This window comes from Euprymna scolopes, chromosome 30 (assembly GCF_053919585.1).
Source record: "Euprymna scolopes isolate OS-2025 chromosome 30, ASM5391958v1, whole genome shotgun sequence".
Classification (NCBI taxonomy): Eukaryota; Metazoa; Mollusca; class Cephalopoda; order Sepiida; family Sepiolidae; genus Euprymna; species Euprymna scolopes.
In genome coordinates, this window is record NC_136511.1 from 10444860 (window position 1) to 10471655 (window position 26796).

The 26796-nt window shown below is 36.0% G+C and overlaps 1 protein-coding gene and 1 pseudogene across 1 annotated transcript in view; one reads left to right on the forward strand and one right to left on the reverse strand.

Annotated features, from left to right (window-relative positions):
• LOC145254650 (arrestin domain-containing protein A-like) overlaps positions 1-26796 on the reverse strand; it is an 83135-nt gene that overhangs the window by 4367 nt on the left and 51972 nt on the right. The window contains exons 9-11 of the mRNA XM_080113284.1: positions 18782-18845; positions 11303-11401; positions 10308-10407 (exon numbers count right to left, since the gene is read on the reverse strand). Of these exons, the coding sequence (XP_079969410.1) occupies positions 10308-10407; positions 11303-11401; positions 18782-18845 (263 nt within the window). The remainder of the gene's footprint in view (positions 1-10307; positions 10408-11302; positions 11402-18781; positions 18846-26796) is intronic.
• Positions 17199-17317, forward strand: LOC145255084 (5S ribosomal RNA; annotated as a pseudogene).

Below are 26796 nucleotides of genomic sequence, written 5' to 3' on the forward strand. Positions count from 1 at the left end.
TGTAATCTAAAATATACAGTGACTGGGCAAAATTCTTAGCTCAATTCCTAATACCTACTCACACAGTAACGTTATCCTGTACCTAAGCTAACATATAAATTTTTAAAAATGTAAAAATCGGAAGGTAAAAATTTTAATAACCACTAACGCTTTTCTAATGAGCCTGCTCACATAGTTGCTTCCACTTCAGGAGTTTTTTTTGGGTTTTTCTTCTGCTTAATAACAATGAAATAGCAATGTCCCTAAATCACTTTGAGGGGGGTAACTATTTATTAGATATATAACCTTTACAAATTAACCCTGTAATATTAACTAATGTCGCAGAAATGCCTGGATTAGGACCCAGGCGCAGAATGAACCCTCTCGGGGTTGATGGACCCAGTAGATCTTCCCAGATCACCCGTCTAGGAGAAGGAAAACTCTGAAACTAAACCTAAGGGGAGGGAGGCCTCTCCAGTCTTGGATGACAACCTTCCTAGAGCTGGTGACTCAAACAAATTACCGGTTTGCAAACCTAAACTGCTTAAGGAGTAGATAGGCTCTGTCTATCGCCCGGCTTCCATACTCCTTCTTTGCCTATTATTCAGGCATAGAGACACTATCAGAGTGATTCGACAAAACACTTAGTGGTAGATCTTGTTTCTTGTCTAGGGCAATGAACGCCGTTTTCTCCATTCCTGACATATCCCACCCCTTAAAACTGGGCACTTGGGAGTGCTTGAGTACCACACATGCCTGTGCAATTAGATTGGTTTGACCTTCTTCTGATGGACTGAGGGTACCGGATTGACAGTACCTGGCTGCTGTTTCTGACTTGTAGTACAGGTGCCCTAACTCTTTGGTAGTGCTTAGAGCAGCTGCTCCATCAACAGTTGTATAATATTGGAATGTTTGTAGTACCATGTCGTGCATGGAAAGGGACCCTGCACTCATCCTCGATGGGTTTTCCTGAGGCCACAGTCCTAGTTGAAGAAAGGTTAGCTGATGGTCTACTTGTGTTGCATGTCTGATACTCTACATAGCCTCTTGTTCAGCTCCCCTCTCCTAACTGAAACTCTTTAAAAACATGATGACAGTACAATAAAAAAATAAGCTTAAACCAGGCCTAGGGACAAACAAAACCAACTTGCCTCCTCCCTTGAGGCTTGCATTCACTAACATCCGTGGGCTTAGAACTAATTTAGCTGATGTTGAAGCATTTCTCCTAACAAATACCCCAGATATCTTAACACTAAGTGACACTAACCTACACTCCTCCATCCCCTCCAACTACTTTAACATGCCTGGCTATCTCCCACTCTGCCGTAAGGACTCTGACAGACATATGCATGGACTTGGAGTCTACATTCGTAACACCCTCCCCTTGACTAGAGAAACAAACCTATAATTAGACGATCAAGCCTTTATGTGCTTTAGACTAAACATACAACATAACATTAGCTACCTTTACATTATCTCATTGTTTATTTTCTCTACCACTCTCCCTCGACCCAGGACTGTACCATAATAAACAAAGTCTCTGACAGCATAGACACAGCACTCTCCCTCGACACTAGCGCACAAGGACATGTATTTGGTAACTTTAATGTCCACCACAAAAACTGGCTTGGATTCTCTACTTACACAGATGCAGCGGGCAGCACAACACATAGCTTCGCTATATCTCACTCCCTATCACAAATGATAACGTTTCCAACCCATTTCCCTGACCAGCAAGAACAACACGCATCACTTCTAGATCTGTTTCTGACCACAGTTCCCGATGATTGTATAACAAATGCTGACAGCCCACTCGGGAACATGCAGTGATAATGGTCGAAATCGCCCTAAACTCTAGACCCAAAACTGAAGAGCCAGTGCTCAAAACCACGAGATATTATAAAGAGGCTGACTGGGAAGCCATCAGAGATCTTATCAGAGATGCCCCATGCGGAAATATTTTTTCTCTTTATGCTGAACAGTGCGCAAATGAGGCTACTGAATGGTTCAAAACAGCAATTGAAGCACATGTTCCCATGCGGAAATTTTATAGAATACCCCACTCTCCCCAATGGTTACTTTGACTTGCGCAACTGCTATTACACAAAGGCAGCATGCATACTGCAGATTTAACCGACATAAGTCCAGTTCAAACAAGTATATAGAAGCTAGAAGTAATGTTAAGAAAGAAATAGAGACAGCTAAGAGAGAATTTACTGAAACCACTAAAAAACGCATCGAAGCACAAAAATTAGGAACTCGTGACTTCTGGAAAATCTACAAGAGTGTAGTAAATATTGGGCAATTAACAATTCCCCCATTAACCAACAATCACGAGGTTGTTTGCTCAGCAACCGACAAGGCTAATATGCTTGCCAGTCGGTTTGTATGAAACTCCACACTAGACCCTTCCAACCACCCCTGCCTGACTTTCCTTTGCGGACAGACGCCACGCTAGACGATCTAAAAATCATCCCTGCTAAGGTGCATGCTATCATAAAAAACCTTGACACTTCAAAAGCATGTGGACCCAATCTCATCCCAGCTATGCTATTAAAAAAGTGCTCAGCCAAAGTAGCTCCAGTTCTCTCTAAACTCTACAACAAATGCCTTAATGAATCGTGCTTTCCGGACTGTTGGAAAACTGCTTCTGTGGTACCAGTATTCAAGAATTCTGGCGAAAGAACTGATCCATCAAATTATCACCTCATTAGCCTCCTCCCACTTTTCGCCAAAATATTAGAGACCATAATTAACCATGCTCTAGTCCGTCACCTTACAGATGCTAAACTTCTGACTGACAAACAATATGGATTTAGACAAGCCCGTTCCACAGCAGACATCCTCACTGTAATCTCTGAACGTATATACCATTCACTGGACAAGGCGGGGGAGGGCAGAGCAGTAGCTCTAGATATATCCAAGGCTTTTGACAGGGTATGGCATGAGGGTCTCCTCAGGAAAATTAGATCATACGGTATCACTAGTAGAATACTTCACATAATTAAATCCTTCTTAGATAAGAGAAAAATCCAAGTTGTCCTCAACGGTCGTACATCTAAATAATAGGATATAAATGCGGGAGTGCCTCAGGGGTCTATCCTTGGACCTCTATTGTTCCTAATATTTATATCGGCCCCAATATATAGTAATGGTTCAAAAAGGTTTAAAAAATGACTCGTGCGCCACCACCGAGAATCGAAACTAAAAGCGTTTAGCTTACGATTTATTTTTGCCTCTGCCGTTAATGGACTGAGCTATGAAGGCATGTTTGCTGCAAGACTAAAAATTAAAACATGAACCAATAGCTATTACGTTATGCATGCATATTTGTAATGCCGTCGTTCGATCGTCACCTGGAAAATTTTTTACACTTTTGTACTAGTCCTGGATATGACCTTAAACTATATCCAGTAGTGAGGCCCCAGCTTGTGGGCTTGGGGGAGTGTGGAGCCACACTTTAATTACCATTGCTCCCAGGTCCACTCTGACCCAGAGTGGTAGTACCTGTTAGGGTTCCAACTATGGGTTAAATAGAAACCGACTTGAAAACAACAAATATATTCTATTAAAAAATGTTTTCTTCAAAATCTTTGGATTCGACATTAAATAACCCGAAAAAGGTTTATATGCCGTAAAACAAAAACAATCAACCAACTAACACTTTTGTACCGATTTTCCCCAACTAAAACCCAAATATTAATTTCCTCATGGATTCAAATACCTTATATATGAATTTTCATGTTTGTGACTAAAAACTGTAGGAGGAGTTTGGTAGGCAACATTTTTAAACAAAAATATATACGTATATATAAATATATATGGAAAGAGTTTTAGGTTTTATGCAAATATTACACAAGTATAAATCATGTAGAATATCTGCATTTATATCATTAAACGTAGTAATTTACTAAATATGATCATTCCATCAGAAAACAAAAAAACTGATAAAGAATTTATTAAAATGAATGTTTAAAAGAATATGCAAATTAGCTAGATCTTTTGCTAGTAAATGCAGTTCCATGACTCATATATAACAAAGTTGTATTTCCTTTTTAAGTAAATAGAAAAAAAGTTGTTTTTTTTTATATGAATATCAATCCGCAAAAAAAAAAAGAAAATTATAGGAGTATAGATAATGCATCACGTTATATTAAAAAAAAATTTAATAAAGTGCTCGATCGTAAGAATGTGAGAGTTAAAATACAAATCTATCTATTATATCTATAAAAGTGAACGTGTCTGTCTGTCTGTCTGTCTGTGTGTCTGTCCGTCTGTGTACATTTTCCTACGCAATAACTCTGTCAATTTTTAGTCTATAGACTCGAAATTTGAAATACCGGGTACTGAGATTTGGGAAAATCGATGTGACGGGTGTCAGCCAGAAATTTGGCTGTTAAGGGGTCAAATTTCAACGATTTGATCTTTAAGAACTCTACCAAACTCCTCCGACAATTTTGGGTCTAGACACTTGAAATTTTAGATATAGGTTCCTTGAACCTGGATCTAACTTAATAAAGTGATTTGAGCCCGAAACTATAAATTTTAAGGGGTCATAATAGGGGTCAAATTAAAAAAAAATTTACTCTTTTTTTTTTTTTTGCTCAGCATACACCTCCAAACACCCGGGCAACGCCGGGCTGAAATGCTAGTATATCTATAAAAGTGAAAATGTATGTGTGTATATGTATGTGTACATTTCACTTTCAAACTACTCTGTCAATTTTCAGTCTACAGACTCGAGATTTGACATAAGCGGTATTGAGATTTCGGTCATAATTTTGGCTGTCAAGTCAAGGGGTCAAAGTTCAACTAAATCGTTGAAAACTCTATAAAACTCCTCCACCAATTTTGGGTCTAAACACTTGAAATTTTAAATGTATGTTACTTAGACATGGATAAAACTTTTAATTCGATTTGAGCCCAAAACAATAAATGTTAAGGGGTCATAATTGGGGTCAAAGTTAAAAAATATTTGACCTCTGCGGTCTCTACCAAATTACTCAGCCATTTTCTGGTCTAAACATTTGAAATTTGACATAAAGTGTATTCAGTCATAGGGCAAGCTTTTTAATCGGTTTTTGACAGAAAATTTTGTTGCCAAGGGGTCAAAGATCAAAAGATTTGACCTTTGCCGTCTCTAACAAACTATTCAGCTAATTTTGGATTTAAACATTTGAAATTTTACATAAAGGGTATTCAGATATGCAGCAAGCTTTTTAATCAGTTTTTGAGCGAAAATTTGGCTGCCAAGAGGTCAAAATTAAAAACCTTCACCTTTGCAGATTCTACCAAACTTCTTCGCAAATTTTGGGTTTAAACGCTTGAAATTTTAAAAGTAGGTTACCTGGACATCAGTCAAACTTTTTAATATATATATATATATATATATATATATATATATATATATGCACATAAAGTTATGAACAGTACATAGGGCCCGAGCAAAGTCGGGCAGAACAGCTAGTTATCTATATACAGTGGTGATCATATTTATTGGCACGGTAAAATAAAAGTTAAATTTTGTCTAATAAATTCTAAAAAAGGGATTAAATTAAAGAAAATAACAAAGTATATTATGTATTTTTAACTGGCCTTTCCGATGCAGCAATCGGATTTTAGAAAAAATAAATAACAAAGGAACAACAAACATAATTGCAAAAAACCCTTGTTCAAAATTATTGGCACGATTTATTTAATAATCAATTGTATAGCCTTTGGCCTTGATTACCTTCCTCAGTCGCTTTTCATAGTTTACAACCAAGTTGTTGCACTCTTCAGTAGTAATTTTAGCCCACTCTTCCTGACAATAATCCTCCAATTGAATAAGATTCTTAGGCTTCCTTTGCATTACCCTCAATTTTAATGTTCTCCATAAATTTTCAATTGGATTAAGGTCTGGGCTTTGTGATGGCCACTCCAAAACATTAATATGATTGTCCTCAAGCCATTTCTTAGTCAGTTTAGCCGAATGCTTTGGGTCATTATCTTGCATGAACCACCAACGACGACCAAGTGAGAGCTCTTTAGCAGAGTCTTTCAGGTTTTCATCCAATATTTTAACATAATCTTCCTTTTTTATGCTACCTGTGACCTTAACAAGTCGCCCTGGTCCAGAGGCAGCAAAGGATCCTCAAAACATCAAACTGCCTCCACCGTGCTTCACTGTGGGTATGGTGTTCTTAGGCAGGAAAGCTTCGCCAGATTTTCTGTAAATATAAGACACTTTATTATGGCCAAATAACTCTATTTTCGTTTCGTCAGTCCATAGAACACGTTTCCAGAATGCAACATCTTTATCAATATGACGTTTTGCAAAGGCTAGCCTTGCTTTCAGGTGCATAGGCTTCAATAAGGGAGTCTTTCTCGGACGACATGCTTTTAAACCAGCTCTCTTCAAAACTCTACCAACTGTATGTCGAGATACATTCACTCCAGAGGTGCTCTGTTCATCAACAATCTCCCCAACAGAGATCCTTGGGTTTTGTTTTACTTGTCGACCAATTTTCCGTTCATCTCTTGGGGAAAGAATCCTTTTTCTCCCTCTACCCTCTAAACTCATAACGTGGCCTTTCGATTTGAACTTGTTTATTATGGCTCTAACAGTGGATTTGGGAAGGTTTAGCTTCTTTGAAATCTTATCATAGCCCTCCCCATTGGTATGGCATGCTACAACAAGCTTCCTGACGTCTTCGCTGTGTTCCTTAGTTTTAACCATGGCGATTGAAAATTATAATTTAGTCACTTATAATAGTTTAAATAAATCGCTATCTAAAAATTATCTGAAAAAAATTATTCACTGAATTAGCGTTAAACAAGCATAATATGGCTATAAAAAAGTTCAGAAAGCACGTAAACCGGAAATTGATTGATATTATACTGATACTAAAAGAAAAACAAAGCCGTGCCAATAATTTTGAACAAGGGTTTTTTGCAATTATGTTTGTTGTTCCTTTGTTATTTATTTTTTCTAAAATCCGATTGCTGCATCGGAAAGGCCAGTTAAAAATACATAATATACTTTGTTATTTTCTTTAATTTAATCCCTTTTTTAGAATTTATTAGACAAAATTTAACTTTTATTTTACCGTGCCAATAAATATGATCATCACTGTATCTATAAAAGTGAGAATGTGTGTTGGAGGAGACTTCTCAACCTATATCCTCAACGAATTTTTTATCTACACACTTGAAATTTGGTATATAGGATATTCTGGCAAGTGGAAAACTTTGTAATCGGTTTTCTGCTGGAAAAACGGGCTGTTAATGGATAAAAATTGAAAAATTTGTACGTGGGGGAGGGTTTGTTAGATTTTTATCTTTTTGCTAACTGTTCCACGAATGTTCATGCGTGAATGGTTCACATGATAGATTCGTAATGTTAAAAATAAGTATGTGTGAAAACACTTTGTTAAAGAGTCAAGCAGGTTTAATGGTTATCGTACTCGACTCACTGTCTTTAGGTTTTGATTTCGATCTCAGCTCGAGTACTTTTTCTTTTTACTGCTGTTTGAAAATGAACTGTTTGGAAATACATACGAGTGGCGTGCAATAAATAATGCCCCTGATCAACTTCCCATAGCAGTAGAGCAACGAAACTTGGCACACTTATTTGTCTTTCTCTACATAAGAACCACCCAGAGTTATGCATTAAAATCTTTTGAACTTTGACCCGTTGGTAACTCAAATTTTCGACCCAAACCGATTAAAAAGCTTGTCCTATCTCAGAACACACTGTATGTAAAATTTCAAATGTTTAGACTAGAAACTAGTTGAGTAATTTGGTAGAGACCGCAGAGGTCGAATTTTTAAAAACTTTGACCCCAATTTTGACCACTTAACATTTATATTTTTGGACTCAAATCAAATTAAAAAGTTTGATCCATGTCCAAGTAACCTACATTTAAAATTTCAAGTGTTTAGACCCAAAATTGGCGGAGGAATTTGATAGAGTGCTCAGGGGTCAAATCGTTGAACTTTGACCCCTTGACAGCCAAATTTCTGGCCGAAAATCGATTAAAAAATTCTTCACAAATCTCAATACTCCTTATGTCAAATCTCGAGTCTCTAGACCAAAAATTGACAGAGTTATTGTGAAGGGAAATGTACACACACACACACACACACACACACACACACACACACACACACACACACACGCACACACACACACTTTTTCACTTTTATATATATACTAGCAGTTCAGCCCAGCTTTGCTCGGGCCCTATGTACTGTTCATAACTTGCCCTACGTGTTAATACACTTTATGTAAGATTTAAACTATTAAGACCAAAATTTATCTGAGTAATTTCGTAGCGACCACAGAGAACAATTTTTTTTTTAAATTCGACCACAATTTTGACCACTTAACATTTATTATTTTGGTCTCAAATCAAAATACAAAGTTTTACCCATGTCCAAGTTACCTAGATCTAAAATTTCAAGTCTTTAGACCCAAAATTGATGGAGGAGTTTGGTAGAATCTGCAAAGGTCAACTCTTTCAACTTTGACCTTTTGGCAGCCAAATTTTTGCCCCAAAACTAATTAAAATGCTTGCCACATGTCTGAATACCCGTTATGTATATATTTCAAATGCTTAGACCCAAAATTGGCTGAGTAGTTTGCTACACACCGCAATAGTAAAACCTTTTCGACTTTGACTCTTTGGCAGCTCAAATTTTCCACCTAAAGTGATTAAAAAGCTTGCCCTAATTCTAAATACACTTTATGTAAAATTTCAACTGTTCAGAACAAAAATTGGCTGAGTAATTTGGTAGAGACCGCAGAGGTCAAATTTTGTTTAACTTTGACTCCAATTTGGACGCCTTAACATTTGGGGGGGGGGCTGAAATAAAATTAAAAGTTTGATCCATGTCCAAGTAACGCACATTTAAAATTTCAAGTGTTTAGACCCAAAATTGGTGGAGGAGTTTGCTAGAGTTTTCAAAGGTCAAATCGTTCAACTTTGGCCCCTTGATAGCCAAATTTCTGGCCGAAAACCGATTAAAAAGATTTTCTCAAATTTCAATACTCCTTATGTCAAATCTCAAATGTCTAGACCGAAAATTGATAGAGTTATTTGGTAGAGAAACACACACACACAGGCAGACATTTTAACTTTTATAGATACTAGCATTTCAGGCCGGCGTTGCCCGAATGTTTGGAGGTGTATGTTGAGCAAAAATAAAAAAGTGGTGGTAGGAAGGCAGGTTTGAACCTGTACCGCGAAGGAGGAAAAGAACGGGGAAAAACGTGACATCTTAGTTGTTATGACCACCGCCAAACCGGAAGTAATGTAGATTTAAATTAGGGCTAGGCAATCGAAAAGAGGGGATGACTTTCGAAAATATCGGTGAAAAAAGCGACCCCTCCCTGTAGAAAAGTGCCCAGTTGAGGGTGAAGAAATGAATGTTTTTAGCCAATTTTTCGGTATTTGTCGTCTGAAGGGTCATGCTTCAAAACGATACTGATCTTGCAAAAATCCGTCGCCTCTGTCGAAAGTTTTAGGCAGACATACATAGATACATTTATATATTGGTAGCTCAAATTTTCGACCCAAACCGATTAAAAAGTTTGCCCTATCTCTGAATACCCTTTATGTCAAATTTCAAATGTTTAGACCAGAAATTGTCTGAGTAATTTGGTAGAGACCGCAGAGACCAATTTTTTTAACTTTGACCCCTATTATGATCCCTTAACATTTATTGTTTTGAACTCAAGTTATTAAGTCAGATCCATAACCACGGGACCTATATCTAAAATTTCAAGTGTTTAGACCCCAAATTGTCGGAGGAGTTTGGTAGAGTTCTCAAAGGTCAAATCATTGAACTTTGACCCCTTAACAGCCAAATTTCTGTATCCTGTATATCAAATTTTGAGTCTGTAGACTAAAAATTGACAGAGTTATTGTGTGTACACACACACACACACACACACACATACACACACATACACACACACTTATATATATATATATATATATATATATATATATATATATATATATATATGTATATATATATATATATATATATATATATATATATATATATATAAAACACTGTCTTCTCTCCACCAATGAAACATGCTACTGAAATGCTTGTCAGATATTTCAGCACCATCTCATGATAACGACAACAGCAGCAACTCCGACCTTTCCCTCTACAATACGTCAACAATGACTATTAATATCATCCTTACACTAACTTCAGCGGCTTGTTTCCTACCAATCGTTCATAAGTCCCTCCACAAGCGAAACATTTATAGATAGAAGAAAAAAATCACGAAATTATTTAGAATAAAATCAGAACAAATTTTGGAGACTTACATAAAGTATTTCGGGAAACTTTGAAATCTGGAGCAACTTTTTCGCTCGGATAAACCACCTCTCCTCGTGATGTCCAGTCCGGTAGTCGGGTCTCCAACCACTGTTTTATATAGAAACGCAGAAGAGTATAAAAAAAATAACAATGAGTATCTTAATAACAATGAAAAATAAAAAAAATAACAATGAGTATCTTAATAACAATGAAAAATAAAAAAAAAGATAACAATGAAAAATAAAAAAAATAACAATGAAAAATAAAAAGTAAAAACTAAGAAGAAAATGAAGAAAAGGGAGAGAAAAAAGCGAAAATAAAGGAAAATAAATCAGAAAAAAATAATAAAGAAAACAACACTGATAGAACAAAAATAAGAGAGAAAAACGAAAGAAGAGAAAGAAATAGATGGAAGAAGAAGAAGAAGAAGAAGAAGAAGAAGAAGAAGAAGAAGAACAACAACAACAACCACCACTACCACCACCACCACCGAAAAATGGGGGAGAAAAAAACCCGAAAGATAAAATAAAAAAACAAAAATCAAAGGAAAAATAAATTGAAAAATTAAGAAGGGAGAAGACTACACACAAAAAAATACAAGCCGAGCATGCGGGGTCTCCCTCCACGAGTGAAAAATTTACTTTCACCTTGACTAATGTTTGTGCAAAATTTAAAAAAAAAACGAAAACAAGCAAAAGTGCGAACAAATAAAGGGACAAACGATTTGAGAGAATATTACCCCTATAATGCCCTCCCCTCCAGGGACACAACCAAAGTTATCCCGGAAAATATTTATTTTCACCATGACTAATGTTTATGCAAAATTTTTTTAAAAATCCAAGGCGTGGTTATTGAGAAAAGTGCGAACAAACGAATAGACGAACTAGGTTCAATTCCTCCTTTGTTGTGGGACCACAAAACTGAAATATATATAAAAAAGAAAGAAATCGAAAAAAAATAAAGCTACACTCCTCAGAAAAGTATAAAATGCAAAAATCCTTACCTTGGTGTTTTCTGGTGGTAAAACGATTGGTCCAGAAATTGTCAACGATATCGGATTGCACTTATTCAGAATGACATCTACACTCAGATGATAGAAACACTACAAAGACAGAAAAGAATAGAAATTTATATATGTATATATATATTTATAAAAGACAAAAAAGAATAGAAATTTATATATATATATATTTATATATATATATATATATATATATACACACATACATACATATAATATATATATACATGCATATAATATATATACACACATACATACATATAATATATATATATACATGCATATAATATATATATACATACATATATATATGCATATATATACATACATGTATACATATATATATACATACATATATATATATACATACATACATACATATATATATATTAATGAAAACAAAGGTATGTAGTGTTTACTTGATATACGCTATGGTAAACTTCAAATAAATAACAATATTTATATATAGAAAATTTAATTCCAACCGAATTAAAAACGCTCAATATGCAATAGAGAGTAGAGCTTATTATAAGACAAAGAAAAATAAAACTGTAAGTTGAACTTTACAATCAAAATTTATTGTTCGACTGAATACTCAAAAAAACAATTTACAAAATCCTTATTCCGCGGAGTTTCAAAGAATGCTATTCTTGTTATTCTTCTCATCAAAGGACTTTGGATCAACTTGAGAGAAGTTTAATTCAAGCTGAAATATTATGCGCTGTTTGTTTTCGAATTAGTTTTTTACATGCATTTTTTCAATTTTTTTTTTTTGCAATTTATAACTACAATAAATTGCGGTTTCACTTAATGCCTTAACTAGCAAATTCTAACATTGCTACAAATATAATTTGCTGATTTCTTTATGTCCTCTGATGAGAAGAATAATAAGAATAGCATTCTTTGAAACTCTGTGGAATAAAGACTTTGTAAATTGTTTTTTGAGTATTCAGTCGAATAATAAATTTTGATTGTAAAGTTCAACTTACAGTGTTAATTTTTTTCTCTTATATATATATATATATATGTATGTATATATATATATATATATGTATATTACTAATGGAGTCAGAGATGACTTCGTGGCTTGGTTCGAATCTCCCAACCAGCTGTAATCGTAACTCCTTGCACTTAGGACTCCTGAAAGGATGAAACACTAATCAGGTATTAAAATAATTATAATAATCATAATAATTATATCAGGCCCTTTACGAACTCAGTTCTTATTGTTGAGCACTGTTAGTTGAAATGTAATAAGTCAGTCACTTAAGCTCACGTGCGCAGATCATGATGTTGTAATCATAAGATCAACCTTGGCTGTCTTAACATTTACGCTTTATATAAATGTTAATTTCAACTGCATATCTTGTGGTTAACGTTGGCCGTGCGGTTTGTTTCTTTACTAATAGAGTAAGGAATGGCTTCATTGTCGGGTTCGAATCTCCAGGCTGTAATTGTAACTCCCTGCACTGATGATTCCTGAAAGTATGAAACACTAGTGTGTATAGGTATAAAGAATGATATTTAATTATAATTATCAAGCCCATTTAAGAATATTTAAGGATGGACACTGTCTCTGGAATTATAATGTTCACGACTTCCGCTCGTTTGAACACTCTAGATTGTCAAATGTATTCGCCCGAATTCGACATTTAATTGTTCTTAATTCCTTTCATTTTGAGGTAGAGGCTTAGCAAATGGCGCAAAAGGTTGTTTCATGGCTGGGTTTGAATCTTATGACCAGCAGGAATTGTTATCCCTACACTGATGATTGCGTAAGTATGAAACACTAGTGTTTTTAGGTATAAAGAATAATTATTATTTAATTAATATAAACCAGTGTTTCCCAAACTTTTTCAGACTGGTGTTTCCTTGGCTTCTAGACTAGACACCTAGCTTTCCTTGCGGGAAATTTATTCACTGAGTCCCGTGAAGGTTATCCCACGTGGTTCATGTTAATAAGCCTAGAAAAATCAGGACATGAAAAAATAAAGACAAGGAAATACCTTTAAGAATAAAAAAAAATATTGCCATTTTATTGAGGGAAAAGAAAGCATAAGGGCTGGGGAAAGAAGGCAGCAAAGCTGCAAAGTTCAATTATTGAGAAAAAAGTTTATATGTTCAATTTACAAGAGAAAATACAGTTTATATGTTCACCAATTCGACTGCCAAAAATGTCCTTATGGCAAGCACTAAAGGCTTAATTAACACTAGAGAGAGAGAGTACAGAAATAAGAGAAAATTAGAATAAGAGAACTTACTGCGTAAAACAATGATTTCGTTTTTTTTAACCTTTCTTTTTTTATCTTTATATATATGTGTGTGAGTCCTTTTTTTTTTACATATATATTTTCTTCACGCCACTCAAAATCGATCTGTCCTCACTTCAGTGACAGAATCCTTGAAAGTTCTTTTGAAAATAATCCTTGAATTTGAAAACTCAATGTTGTTTGGTAAAACCTTCGTTCGTCCTTCTTGTCAGATGAAATTCTCACTGGTTACAACATGGAAAGACATTTTGGTTTCCACACGCCGACATTTAATCGCATCTCGTGCGTCCAGTTTATAGATCAATTCTTCTTAGAATTGATTCTTTCTTTTCTTTTCGAGTCAACCAACTTGATTCGACTCTTACTGAAACTCATTATTCATTCCTATGAACAATGAAATAACTTTTACTATTTTTAAGACTTGAATGTCTGAGTAGGACCAGAGCTCGTAAATTACGTGTTACCCTCGTGGAATCTCTGTCCAAAACTGACTTTCGCTCCGCTCTCTAGTGCACTTGTTGAATTTTCGCGGGAAAAAATATCTCTTAGTAGAACCAATTGTGGCGTGATTCTTTCAGCAGCAGCAGCAGCAGCAGCAGCTCGTTAAAAAGACGTAAAGTTAAAGAAGGAAAGAAGGGAGGAAAGATAAAAGACAACGACGAAAAGAAGGAAGAAATTAAATTTCTGACATCCTACTTCATTAACATATGTAAGTTTTTTTTGTTTGTTTGCTTTTTTTTTCGAAGTGAAAACAAGAGTATTATAAATAAAATATTTAAAAAGCAACGACACAACAAGCTCGACCTCGTCGATTTGTAAGCATTTTATTCGATCTCCACAAGCACCCTTAATAATCACATGCAAACCATTTTTTTTTTCAAATTGAAAAAAATATTAAACGCAAAATTTGCTTTTCAAAAATGACAATTAATCTAAATCTAAAGACAGTGTAAGTACTGTAGTAGCTATAGCTGCTATACTGTCGCCCCCAAACCGCCTATTTTTGCATTGCCGCCCCCAACCGTCCCTTTTTGCGTTACCCCCCCCCCTTCGATATCAAAGCCTCGCCCTCCGGGATGGGGGTGGGGTACCGCTCACTTTAGGAAACACTTTATATTATAAACGCACGCGCGCGCACATACGCACACACACACGTGTGTATATATATATATATATATATATATATATAATAGATATATGCATATATATATATATATATATATATGCATATATATATATATATATAGATATATATATAGATAGATAGATGTTATTTATTTTTGTTTTTGCTATACGTTTTGAATGAATTTAATTATTTACGAAAGTGTATTTTATATATCCGAACAGTCAGCGAGGTGGACGAGGGCTAAGGGTGTAAGCTTCTTACCCTGAAGTCCCGATTTCGAATCTCGCTAGATTCAGCCACTCTGATGAGTGGTAGACGACAAAACACGTGTTAGTGGATAATTACATTTAAAAAACTATATATATATATATATATATATATATATATATATATATATATATATATATATATTCCTAGAACTCAGGTCAATAATGGTCTGGTGTACGATTGTTTCAGAGACTATTTGGAATTATTTATATTTTCTTATTCTTTTATGTACTAGCAGGGGGCGGCCTTGTTCGGTTGTAAAACATGCTTAAATATATGCATTAATTCATGCAGATTTCGTATTTATTATTACAGAGCCAATTCTCTATTGAATATTACATCGTACCTAATATATAATATATAGTACTAATTTCAAAGGTTAAGAAAACAAAACAAAACATAAATGACTTAGGTGCCATCAGCTAGAATCGAAACCAAAACATTTAGTTCTCCAGCCTTGTTCCCTACCATTTGAGCTATCGACGGATAGATAAGAAAGATTTCAAATTAAACCTCTTCAAGCTATGAATGAATTTGCATATGCGCAAAAGTAATAGAAACATGTCAGCAAGTTGAAATGAACATTTTACATTTCAACTTGCTGACACACTTATGTACGCATTATTCATCCATCCAAACAAAGATTTTACTCGTTATAAACTATCCTTAGTGTATGGTTACTATTTCCTGGTAAATAACACGGATCAAGCACAGGGCAGCACTAGCAGTGTCAGAAATTTCGTGAAAATAGTGAATAATTCCACCCCATCTTTCCAAGCTTATAACTCCTCGAAAAATGTAATTCAAGCCCTAATTTTTTTTTTCAATTAAAGGAGTAAGGACCAAGGTTTTATTTAAAAAAAAAACAAAACAAAACAATGTGTTTTTTTTTTTAAAAAAGGTTTTAAACTTCGGACTTTACAGGTAAATTTCTAAAAAACTGATTTTTTTTTTTGTTTTAAATTTGAATATATTATTTATTGACCTTTTCTCTTCAATTTGTGATATATAAAACTATTAAACATAAATTAATTATTTACTTTTTAATAGACATTTCAAAATGAGAGGCGTAAATTATTCGACCCCCTATCTTTCTAAGCTTATAACTCCTCGGAAAATGTAATTCAAGCCCTAATTTTTTTTTCAATTAAAGGAGCAAGGACCAAGGTTTCATTAAAAAAAAAAAAAAAAGACAAAAAGAAAAAATGTGTTCTTATAAAATAAGGTTTTAAACTTCGGACTTTACAGGTAAATTTCTAAAAAACTGATTTTTTTTTAGTTTTAAATTTGAATATATTATTTATTGACCTTTTCTCTTCAATTTGTGATATATAAAACTATTAAACATAAATTAATTATTTACTTTTTAAGAGAAAGTTGAAAATGGGGGGGCGTGAAAATGGGGGGGCGTGAAAATGGGGGGGCGTGAATTTAAAAAAAAACGTTTGTCTAAAATATTATATTCGGTTTATTGGAAAGAACATAAAATTTCACATTGACCCTGAAAATATCGTAAAAATAGAATCAATAGAAAAATTTTGATAGATTTTTAAAATTTTGATAGATTTTTAAAATTTAAAAATATTGAGTTTAAAAATTGAAAAATATTGAGTTCGGAAAATGCATTACTGTTTTAAAAAAAAATAAAAATATTTTTATTACTTTTAAAACAACTGTAATAGTTTATTTTGGAAGTATAATCCATAAAGAAAATAAATAACCCACTTTTAACAGAGAAATTACGAGATTTTTATATTGTATTCGCAGTTTCGTGTTAGGGGTGTCAAAAATTCCTACAAAAATTCTGATACTGCTAGGGCAGCACCACCAACCAACACAAACCAAAAACCTGGAGGAAGAAATGAGCAACCGAGGAGAATAGACTGGTAATGGAATGCTATTACAGAAGCTACCCCAATGAACGGGCGAAAGAGTTATGGGATATGTCTATTTACTATCACACAATGGAACAAAGAATTGCGGATCAAGTGGAGACCGAGATCTACAAACCAACAAAACTAATTGAAAATGAAACAACTGAAGGAGAAAACATCATACAACTTATGAACAAAGAAAAAACAAAACTCCCATCCTTAAGGAATCAAGAGTGAAAGAGAGTAAAAGCAGAAGCGGAATCTAATAAGCTCTTCCCATACATCCCAACAAATACTATTAGAGATTTACATAATTAAATTTATGCAGGTGCCAAGACACATAAGACGGCATAATCACGTTGACACACCGGTTCCCATCAGATCACCGAAGTTAAGCAACGTTGAGCCTGGTCATTACTAAAATGGGTGATCAATTTGGGAATACCAGGTGCTGTGTGTAGGAGGACGTACACACCTCCCTACAAAAAGTTGCAAAAACCTAACGTCATCATCTCTCCTAACGGGGATATATATGCGACTGGGGACCGCTTGTGAATTTCATACTCCCATAAAACTTCCTCCTTCAGAGGAAGCCGGTTAAACCCTGAATAGGGTTGGTGCTGACCCAGATCAACGAACTTAAAGAAGAAGCCAAAGTAATGAGCAAGATGAAAGAGAACAGAAAAGGATGGAAAAGTGGAAACAGGAATCGCATCGAAAGGCTAAACAAGAAACATAATGAACTGAAGCAGAAAATAGCAAGAAGAGAAAGAAGACAAAGTGTCCTGAGTGCCATAAGCTAGAATCGAAACCAGTGTCTCTACGTGTATCGATTGACAACAAGTAGATAATAATAACAGCACATATATTAGTTTTAATGTTTTTTTAAATATTTTTAATTGTTCAAGATGTTTCATCTGATCTTTTTTAAACTGTCGAGGTTCCAAGACATCGTCTGGAACAGAGCAGATGAGTTTTCGCCTCATAAACAAATGTGGGACGTAGCCTATGGCGTATGATGTTGTACTTAGCCATAGTTGTACTATTAAGCAGTGTATAATAATAATAATAATAATAATAATAATAATAATAATAATAATAATAATAATAATAACAACAACAATTTTCTCTACGATACGGTTTAATAAAAAAGCCGTTAGAGTAGAAAATCTTCTGGGCCTTTTGTTACTGGTTCGCCAGGACGCATTCCATGTAATTACTTCTACGGTTGGGCGTTCTAAAGGTAATGACTCCTATTTTTTATATTCCGTCCGAATGGATCAGAAGTAATTGAAAATTTCATAGTTATGATGACTGAACTTATGCATTCATGACCTTAAAGTTTCATCTCGCTGCTGCAGATATTGTCTGTTAGAGACACTAAGAAAGCAACCCTTTGTCATGGACCTGCGCCAAAAGTACAAATACGTCATTGGATTTCTGACAGAAGGGCATTCAGAATGCTGGTGACTACGCATAAAAATAATTTCTGGAGCACAAAAGTTTACCCGTTTTAATGGTTCCACTCCCGTCTTCGTAGCTCCTCAACTTTTTTAAGTTAAAAACACAGGAGACTTTACTTTTAGAACGGACATCGTACAGTACATCACTTTCGGAAGGCGAATTTCTGTGTGCTACTTTACTACTTGTTTCTCACACACGTAACCTTGTGTCGCATCAATTACTTATTACCAAGTAATATATTATTACATTGTAATGTGTAGAAAGTAGTCTTTTTTAATTCGATGGGTAATATTTTAGTTACGGACGATTACTGTGTTTTAATAATCCTTGAAATAAAAGTCTGGAACACACCGGATGAATTTTCTCCAAGTGAATAAATGTGCGGCATATGACGTCTGATGCTGTTCGTGTGTTCGTGTGTAAATGTAGAAAACCACACAGAAACTGTACACAGACCTACCTGAATATTCTGCGTACCTGTTGTTGGGGCGACGCCTTCGAGAGATACAGGAATTTCTTCAAGTCTGAAACGAAACAAAAGCATATTGTCTTTATTTAATGAAATGTTTGCACCAAGGATAGCAATCGGCGTTGGCAAATGTTTTGTTAAATTGGTAAGCGCAGTTATAAATAGGGCTAGGACAACAGCCTATTCTTTTCATTATTTTGACTCTCGAGTGTGTATCCGTGGATATATGCTTTTATATAGAGTGATGTGGTTCTCGGTTGATTAACGGTGTCTAACTGTGTCGGATATATACCAGAGAGTCAAAACAATGAAAAGAATATGCTGTTGTCATATCCCTAGTAATAAAACAACAAATGAAACAAGATGTTTGAGTTCATGCCTTTCCCAACAGTTTTAGTCAGTTTTGTTTCGATTCCTCAGCATGCTTACATCCTTTACCGCTTCCATAGAAATTCTGCTTTTTGCAGTAGGTTCACTGAGTTCTAAAAAATAGCAAACAAATAATAAAACAAAATGTTACGTTCATACCTTGATACTGATCCAGAATCTTACTCAAAGTTAAGTTGGCATCTTCCGGCAGTTTACGCTGAGCTGCCAGAAAAGACGACCTGAACACTGTCAGACAATAAATTCAAAACACTGAAGACGATTTATTTATTTGAGTTGTTAATTTATATTTTTTTATTTGATTGTTTTATTAAATATTGCTATGGCTTGCAATAAACCACAAAGAAAACAGAACAGCGAAATAGCGTTTAACCAATGTATTACTGGAATAACAACGTAAAAAGGTTACAACTTAAAACGTAAACGTCACCGAGCAGGCGAAGGTCGCTCTGGTGTTTAATCCATACCTGTGATCAAAAGGTCTATGGTTTATATAATGGATAGAACAGTCCATTTGGAGGGTGATTCCCCCACAACACCCTCCTCCGAAGCTGATTTCCGCTGTTGTGAAAATCAGTATTTCTTCCTTTTGGGGCAGACCACCAAGGGGTCTGTGCGCTTCGTCTTTCTGCCGGAGCGTCTCAGTTCTGACATCCCTTTTGGAGGATCTATGTCAAAACAGTCATACACAGTTTCAATCGCCTCACTGCCGTCCTGTGGTGGTTCTTCTTGATCCATGTAGAAGCGTTTCCTGATTTGGTTCAGGTGCCTCTTATGTTGGAACTTTGGGCCCTGAATGATGTATGTAACATGGCCGATTCTTCATAAGATCGTGCCCTGTTCCCAAAAAGAAAAGTTATTTCTAAAATGTCTAAAATACCCGTTATCTCCGCTGTTAAACCGTTTTGTTGGCATTGTAGAGGTTCTGTTGTGTACTATGTGTTTGGGTAGCAGTTTATCAAATACGGATTTTATTTTCCGTACAGACATGATTTCTGCTGGGGGATTCCGTATCTGGTTTGTTCGGATTTCTCATGATTCTGTAAACCTGCAGAAATTGCTGAAGTGCCCTTTCTGTCAGGTTACCAGACGCCTTTGTTAATGCCCTTTTAAGCGTATCGACGAAGCATTCGGCCTGGCCGTTGCTTCTGACGTGGTACTGGAGTGTCGTAATAGGCTTGACTTGATACGTCTCGCAGACTTCTCTAAACTCTGTCGAGGCGAACTGTGTAGCGTTGTCGCTAACCAAACAGTCTACAACTCAAAACCTAACAAACAATTCCAATAAAAAGTTTGTCGTTGTTGCCGTGGTCGATTTTTTGCATCTTAGTACCTCTGGCCATTTAGAGTAAGAGTCAACTACTATCAGGTAGTAAAAATTCTCCGCAGGTCCTGCATATCGATGTGGATCCTCGACCATGGTTGTTCAATCTTAGGCCAAGGTTTATATTTTATCGGTGGTGCTTTTGAAGCCAAAGTACAGCCTTGCGTCTGTTCACCATGTCGGTAATATCTTGGTCCATAGCTGGCCAATAAACAAAACTTCTCATTAGGCTTTTCATTCTGTTTATTCCTGGATGCTCCATGTGAAAATCCATGAGAATTCTTTTTTGAAGGGTTTGGGGGATGACAGCCCTTTCACCGTATAACAGTATTTCGTAGCAACCAGAAAAAATGCCTGAACTGGTGTCACCCAGTGCTAATTTCTTATTCGTGCTTTCAATGAAATTGTCATTTAGGGATTCTGACTTAATTTCCTGAAGTGTGATCAGCAGTTCGTGGATAATATTTTTTATCATAGTTTTTACATCACTATTAATACGTAATGCCGCGATGACTGAATCTTCAAGAGGTTCCATTTTGGCAGGAATCAGTCTCGATAGACCGTCTGAATGGGCTAGTTGTTTTGAGGGGAGAAATTGAATTGTAAAATTATAGTTCAGCAGAACATCTTAATAGTCGGTTCGCAGTGAATGTTGGAAGTCCTTTTTTTTTATCCAAAAATGGATATCAACGGCTTATGGTCGGTTTGTAGAAAAAATGTCTTCCGTACAAGAACCGGTGAATATTGAAACTGCAAATATAATTCCTAGGGCCTCTTTCTCAATCTGAGAATAATCCTTTTCCGCTGGCAAGAGAGTCCGTGATGCGAAAGCAATAGGCTGTTTCGAGCCATCCGGCATTCAATGTAGCATGCACGCCCCGACGCCATATTGACTAGCGTCGCTAGCTACTATTATGTCCAACTGCGGGTTGAAGTGCGCTAGGAATAGTTTTGAAGTCAGGATTCTTTTTATTTCTCTGGAATGATCTGGCAATCTTCTGTCCACTCCCAAGCCTTATCATTTTTCACCAATTCATTAAGTGGTGCACGCAATTTGTGCATATTTAGGATGAACCCCTGGTAATAATTTGCCAAACCTAAAAAAAACTCTGCAATTGAGTTATGTTTACTGGTGCCGGTATTTCTTTAATAGCGGTCGCCCTATCTGGGTCTGGGCGCCTGTCATCTTTATCGATTATTTGACCCAGGTATTTAATTGTTTGTAAAAAGTACTCGCATTTATCTGCTTTGATCTTAAATCCATAATCTTGTATTCAACTGAATACTTGTCTGATATGTTTTTCATGTTCCTCCCTGCTTTTGCTCGCTATGATAATGTCATCAAGATATGCGATTCCGGTGTCCAAGCCGGACAGCATAGTATCTATTACTTGCTGGAATATTGCGGGTGCAACCTTGATACCAAATGCAAGTCTTTCGTATCTGGACAAACCCCGATGAGTGTTAATACAGAGGAGGTTAGCGCTTTTGTCGTTTACCGGAATCTGTAGGTAAGCGTCGCTTAGGTCGATCTTAGAGAAAAACTTGCTGCCATTTAATTTAAGAAGTGAATACTTCTTCTAGAATAGGTAATGGATAGTGAAAATCTTCTAAGGACCCGTTGAGTCCGGTCGCGAAGTCGGTGCAAACGCGAATTTCCTGGGACCTTTTCTTTGCGTAAGCTGCAGGAGCAGCCCACTCACTATATTCAATTTTAGCCAGTATACCGATACTTTCTAATCTGTCTAGTTCCTGATTTATTTTGTTCGGGGAAGCGAAGGGGACATTACGTTTCTTTTTAAACACCGGTTGTGTGCCAGGTTTCAATTTAAAATCTGCGGCCATTTTTGTACATCTCTCCAGGCCAGGAGTAAATACGTTTGTGAATTCTTTTTTAAAATAAGTTATAAGTTTCTCCGTTTCTGTTGGGCGGGTATCTATTTTCTTGCAGAATGTGGATATAGGAAGATCCCAGAGACAAAACTCCTCCATGCTTTCAGAACCGAACAGGTTCTCACTATCTTTTAGCACATACAAGCTTATTTTATTTTCTCCCGTAAAGTGACGTTTGTAATTAATTCACTTTCAAAATGAATTTTTGTACCATTAACGGCCGTCGCCGTTCTGTTAGTTTTTAAAATATTCGGCTTTCGTAATATTTTCCATGTTTTGAGATTTATTATTGAAGGATCCAATCCACTGTCTAATTGGAATTTAATAGCCTTGCCGACCATTACATATTTGATAGCCTTGCCGAACGTTACATATCTGCGTGGATTTTCATCTACGACGTCCTTAGTTCTGGTTTGACGTACACGGCTTCTATTCTGAGTTTTCATACACTGCGAACTTTTATGATCGATCTTGTTACATAAATAGCAACTTTTTGTTAAAAATGGGCAATACCTTACCCAAGGTATTTCACTACATCTGAAACAAGCGCTCGGTGCTTTTAGTTTTTCTGAGTTTGGGTGGTTAGTGTCTGTGTGCCATTTCGACGATTTTTTCTTAGTTACTTTTTTATATTCGCGATGTCTGCTTCGATATTTCTTGCGTCTTTTTTTATAATTTTTACTTTTTGACAATCCTCAGTCAATTTTTGAAGTGTTGAAGTTCGGTTCATTTTCTAATTTTGTAAGGACTCTGCGCCTGATTTCCGCATCTTTTCCCGAGGTTAACCCTCGCGCAAACACAAGACATTTAAAATTGTCTGCTGTTAATCAGACAACTTAAACTCATCACAGTGTTTTTTCGCTATAGGTGGCAAAATCGTCATTATCGTCTTTTACCACATTCAAACATCTCCAACACTTATGGAAAAGAGACGTTTTCGGCGAGAAAAGTTCTGTTAACAAATTTACCGTCTCATTGAATCATAAATCTACTGTTTTCTGAGGTAAGATGGAATCCACGAAATTATCATGCTCAGCCGTTTCCAATGTTCGTAGTAGAACTCTGGTTTTCTTTTGATCAGACCAGTTGTTGCAGTCAATATTAAAAAAATCTTCATAACGCCGAAAATACGCTGCGAATGATTTTTCCTCTTCCTTGTATTTAAAATTGTCTATCGCGGTTCATATTGTATTCTGAGAAAATGCTGAATTGCTTTCCACGTTCGCATTATTCTTAATAATTTCTGTAAGCAATTCCACTGTTTGTAATTGACGTTCGGCTAACTGTTTTTGAACTTCCTTTTGCTGTTCCTCGGTTTGTATTTAACATTCCGCTAACTGTTTTTGCAATTCCTTTTGCTGTTCCTCGAATCGTATTTGACGTTCAGTTCAGTGTTTTTCGGATTGTGACTGACGCTTTGCGGCATCGATATGCAACTTGGTCAAATGTTCCAACGCTACTTTCAATTCGTCCATTTTGCTTTGTCAGCATTAGCAATTTCAAAACGTTCGCTGAATTTTACAAAACCGTTTTATTCTTTCTTATTTCTTCCTCCAGACAATAAAACGAACAGAAAAAAACCCATAAATATATAAAAAGTTCATTGTCTAAAGAAAAAAAAATCAAGTGTATATTTTTCTCCAGAGACAAAAAAATAACGCCCGATTTTAGCAGCGAAAACCACAAGTGACGAATTCTTTTTCCTAAAGTATAAAAATTTACCTTTCTAAGTCGTGACGAACCTTTTCCTTTTTGCAAAAGTACAGCGCTATCTTTGAAAGTCGCGACGAACTTTTTTCTTTTCAACTCTTTTTTCCGTAATGATCTGCGTTTTTTTTTTTAGTTACCCTGAACCTTTCAGTTGCAAGTGTTATGTTAGACACTTCCTTAGGCTTGATAACATTTGAGTCAGACGTCATTAGTATTTTTAGAATACTATTTCAACGCGAGTATTTTTTTTTCAATGTCGTTACTGGTTTCGATTTTAGTGTGCTCTTTGAATCCAATGTCGTCAGTGTTTAGTTTTTTAGAACACTGTTTTTAAACGTGAGAACGTTCTCCGAATCCAATGTCGCCAGTGTTATGGCTTGCAATCAGCCACAAAGAAAACAGAACAACGGAATAGAGTTTAAACAATGTATTACTGGAACAACAACGTAAAAAGGTTACAACTGAAAAGAGTAGTGAACGTCACCGAGCAGGCGAGGGTCGCTCTGGTGTTTAATTCACACCTGGGATCAAAATGTCTATGGTTTATATAATGGATGGAACAGTCCATTTAGAGGGTGATTCCCCCACAATAAATATATAATAGGTCTTAATATAGTATAAATAGATCTGACAATTCTATTTATTTTCCGTTTGTGAGAGGGGAATCTATCGCCATACTTTCCCCTAAGCATATCAATTGAACTTATTATAAGTTCAATACTTATTATTTATTTATTTATTTTTAATGGAGAGTAGACAATGCATTGTGGATGCATTATTGGTAGCTCCTGAAACTCTTGCTTCTCCTAATTTGTCTCTTACTCCTCATTTATAATGAGTGATTTTTCTAACAAAGAGAGAAGAAAAAGCTGTATTCTAAGTCGGTAGTATGTTTGCATGAATAGTAACCTGAGATGTCGGAAATTTTCTCTTTCTATGTCTCTCCCTGTGGCCTTGTCACTAATATGGGTGCTGGATGTAAACGTTTTATCTGGGCTGATGTTATCCGCCTGATAGTCAGGGACCCGAAACTTGGATTAACCGCTAAGGAGGCTGTCCTATCAGTAGGTACAAAGTGCTGGGCTTACTGTATTGCCATTCGGTGAATGGATTCTGGACCATGCAGTAGCTTCTAGTGGAGCCTCTCGATTCCATATAAGTGGGTAATTGTTACAGCTTTATCTTATCATGTGCTACAAAAAAATATATATCTTCGTTTGTTTTCCCTCTTACTGTCCCTCTCTGCCCTGCTCTAACCAAGTCTGTCGACCTGTTCCACAAATCCTAAAACTCCATCATGAAAAGTTTCCAGAAAAAATACACGATTAAACCCAGATCTCCAACTTCCAACATAGACCCCCACTACCATGTCTTCTTCTCCAACATCAGGTCTCTACGTTCCAACATTCCAGAGGTTGAAAGCCAATTACAGGAGACTAAACCAAACCTATTATTTCAAAGCAAAACTGCCATTGGACCGACTATTTCCCTATATGAGGTCATAATTAAAGAATACTCCAACTTAACATTCAAATCTGACCCCCAAGATCACCATAGGCACGGAATATATGCCTACATTAAAAATTGTTTTTCTATATGGTAGGGACATCTCCAGAGAAGACCCTAATTTACCCTATATGTTCCTCTGGATTGCACTTGCTCAGACCACTGCATTTATACTGACTCTCTATCGCCCCCACAACAGCAGACTTACTCTCTTTAAGAGCATGTCTGAGAAAATTGACCACATCTCGTCTGCTCGTCCTTCGGCTAACATTTATGTTTGTGGAGACTTAATTGTTCACAATATGGAATGGTTAACCCACTCAAACAAGACAAATGATGAGGGGAGGTTCTGTCAGGATTTCTCCATTGTTTATGACCTCACTCAGATTGTTCACGAACCTACCCGTGCGCCTGATACTGATGGCCAGTGTGCAAGTCTTTGAGACCTTTTTCACATAACTTGCCCTGAGCTACGTTCATCATCTGTTCCTTATCCACTGGGATCTTCCAACCACTCGGTTGTATCAGTTAAGATAAAAACGAAATGTAATAAGTCCTCAGACGTACCTCTCCATCGTACAGTATATCGATATTCTATGGCTGACTGAGATTCCTTCCGTATATTTATATCGAATCTATATCTGCATTCCATGTTTAAAAAGAATGTACCTCTATAGTATCAGACCTGACGGAACGGTTAATTGTAAGTATAGATCGCTTCATACCCTCCAAAAATATTCCAGCAAAAACCTAACAGTCAGCCGTGGTTCTCTCCAGAATGTGCTGCTGCTATTGCACACAGAAATAACTTTTTCCACTGCGTCTGATGTAATAGATGTACTGAGACTAAAACCGCTTTCAGGACTGCCAGAAACCATTGTAAAAGAGTATTGAAGAACGCGAGAGAGTTGTATGCTCAGTCCGTTCAGTCCAAAGTAACTGAGCAGCAGCTTGGTTCCCACTAGTTTAGGCCAATAGCAAACTGGGTTATAAACAGAAGAGTGTGTTCTATCCCAACCATCATCAATGGACTTGAGGTCATCTCATCAATATCAGACAAAGTCAAACTCTTTGCCAAGAACTTTGCAGCTAATTCTACCCTATGCGACCAAGGCCGCCAACCCCCCGTATTTCCTCCTGTATCAGTAAACACGCTATGCGACATATGCATATCTGTGCATGATAT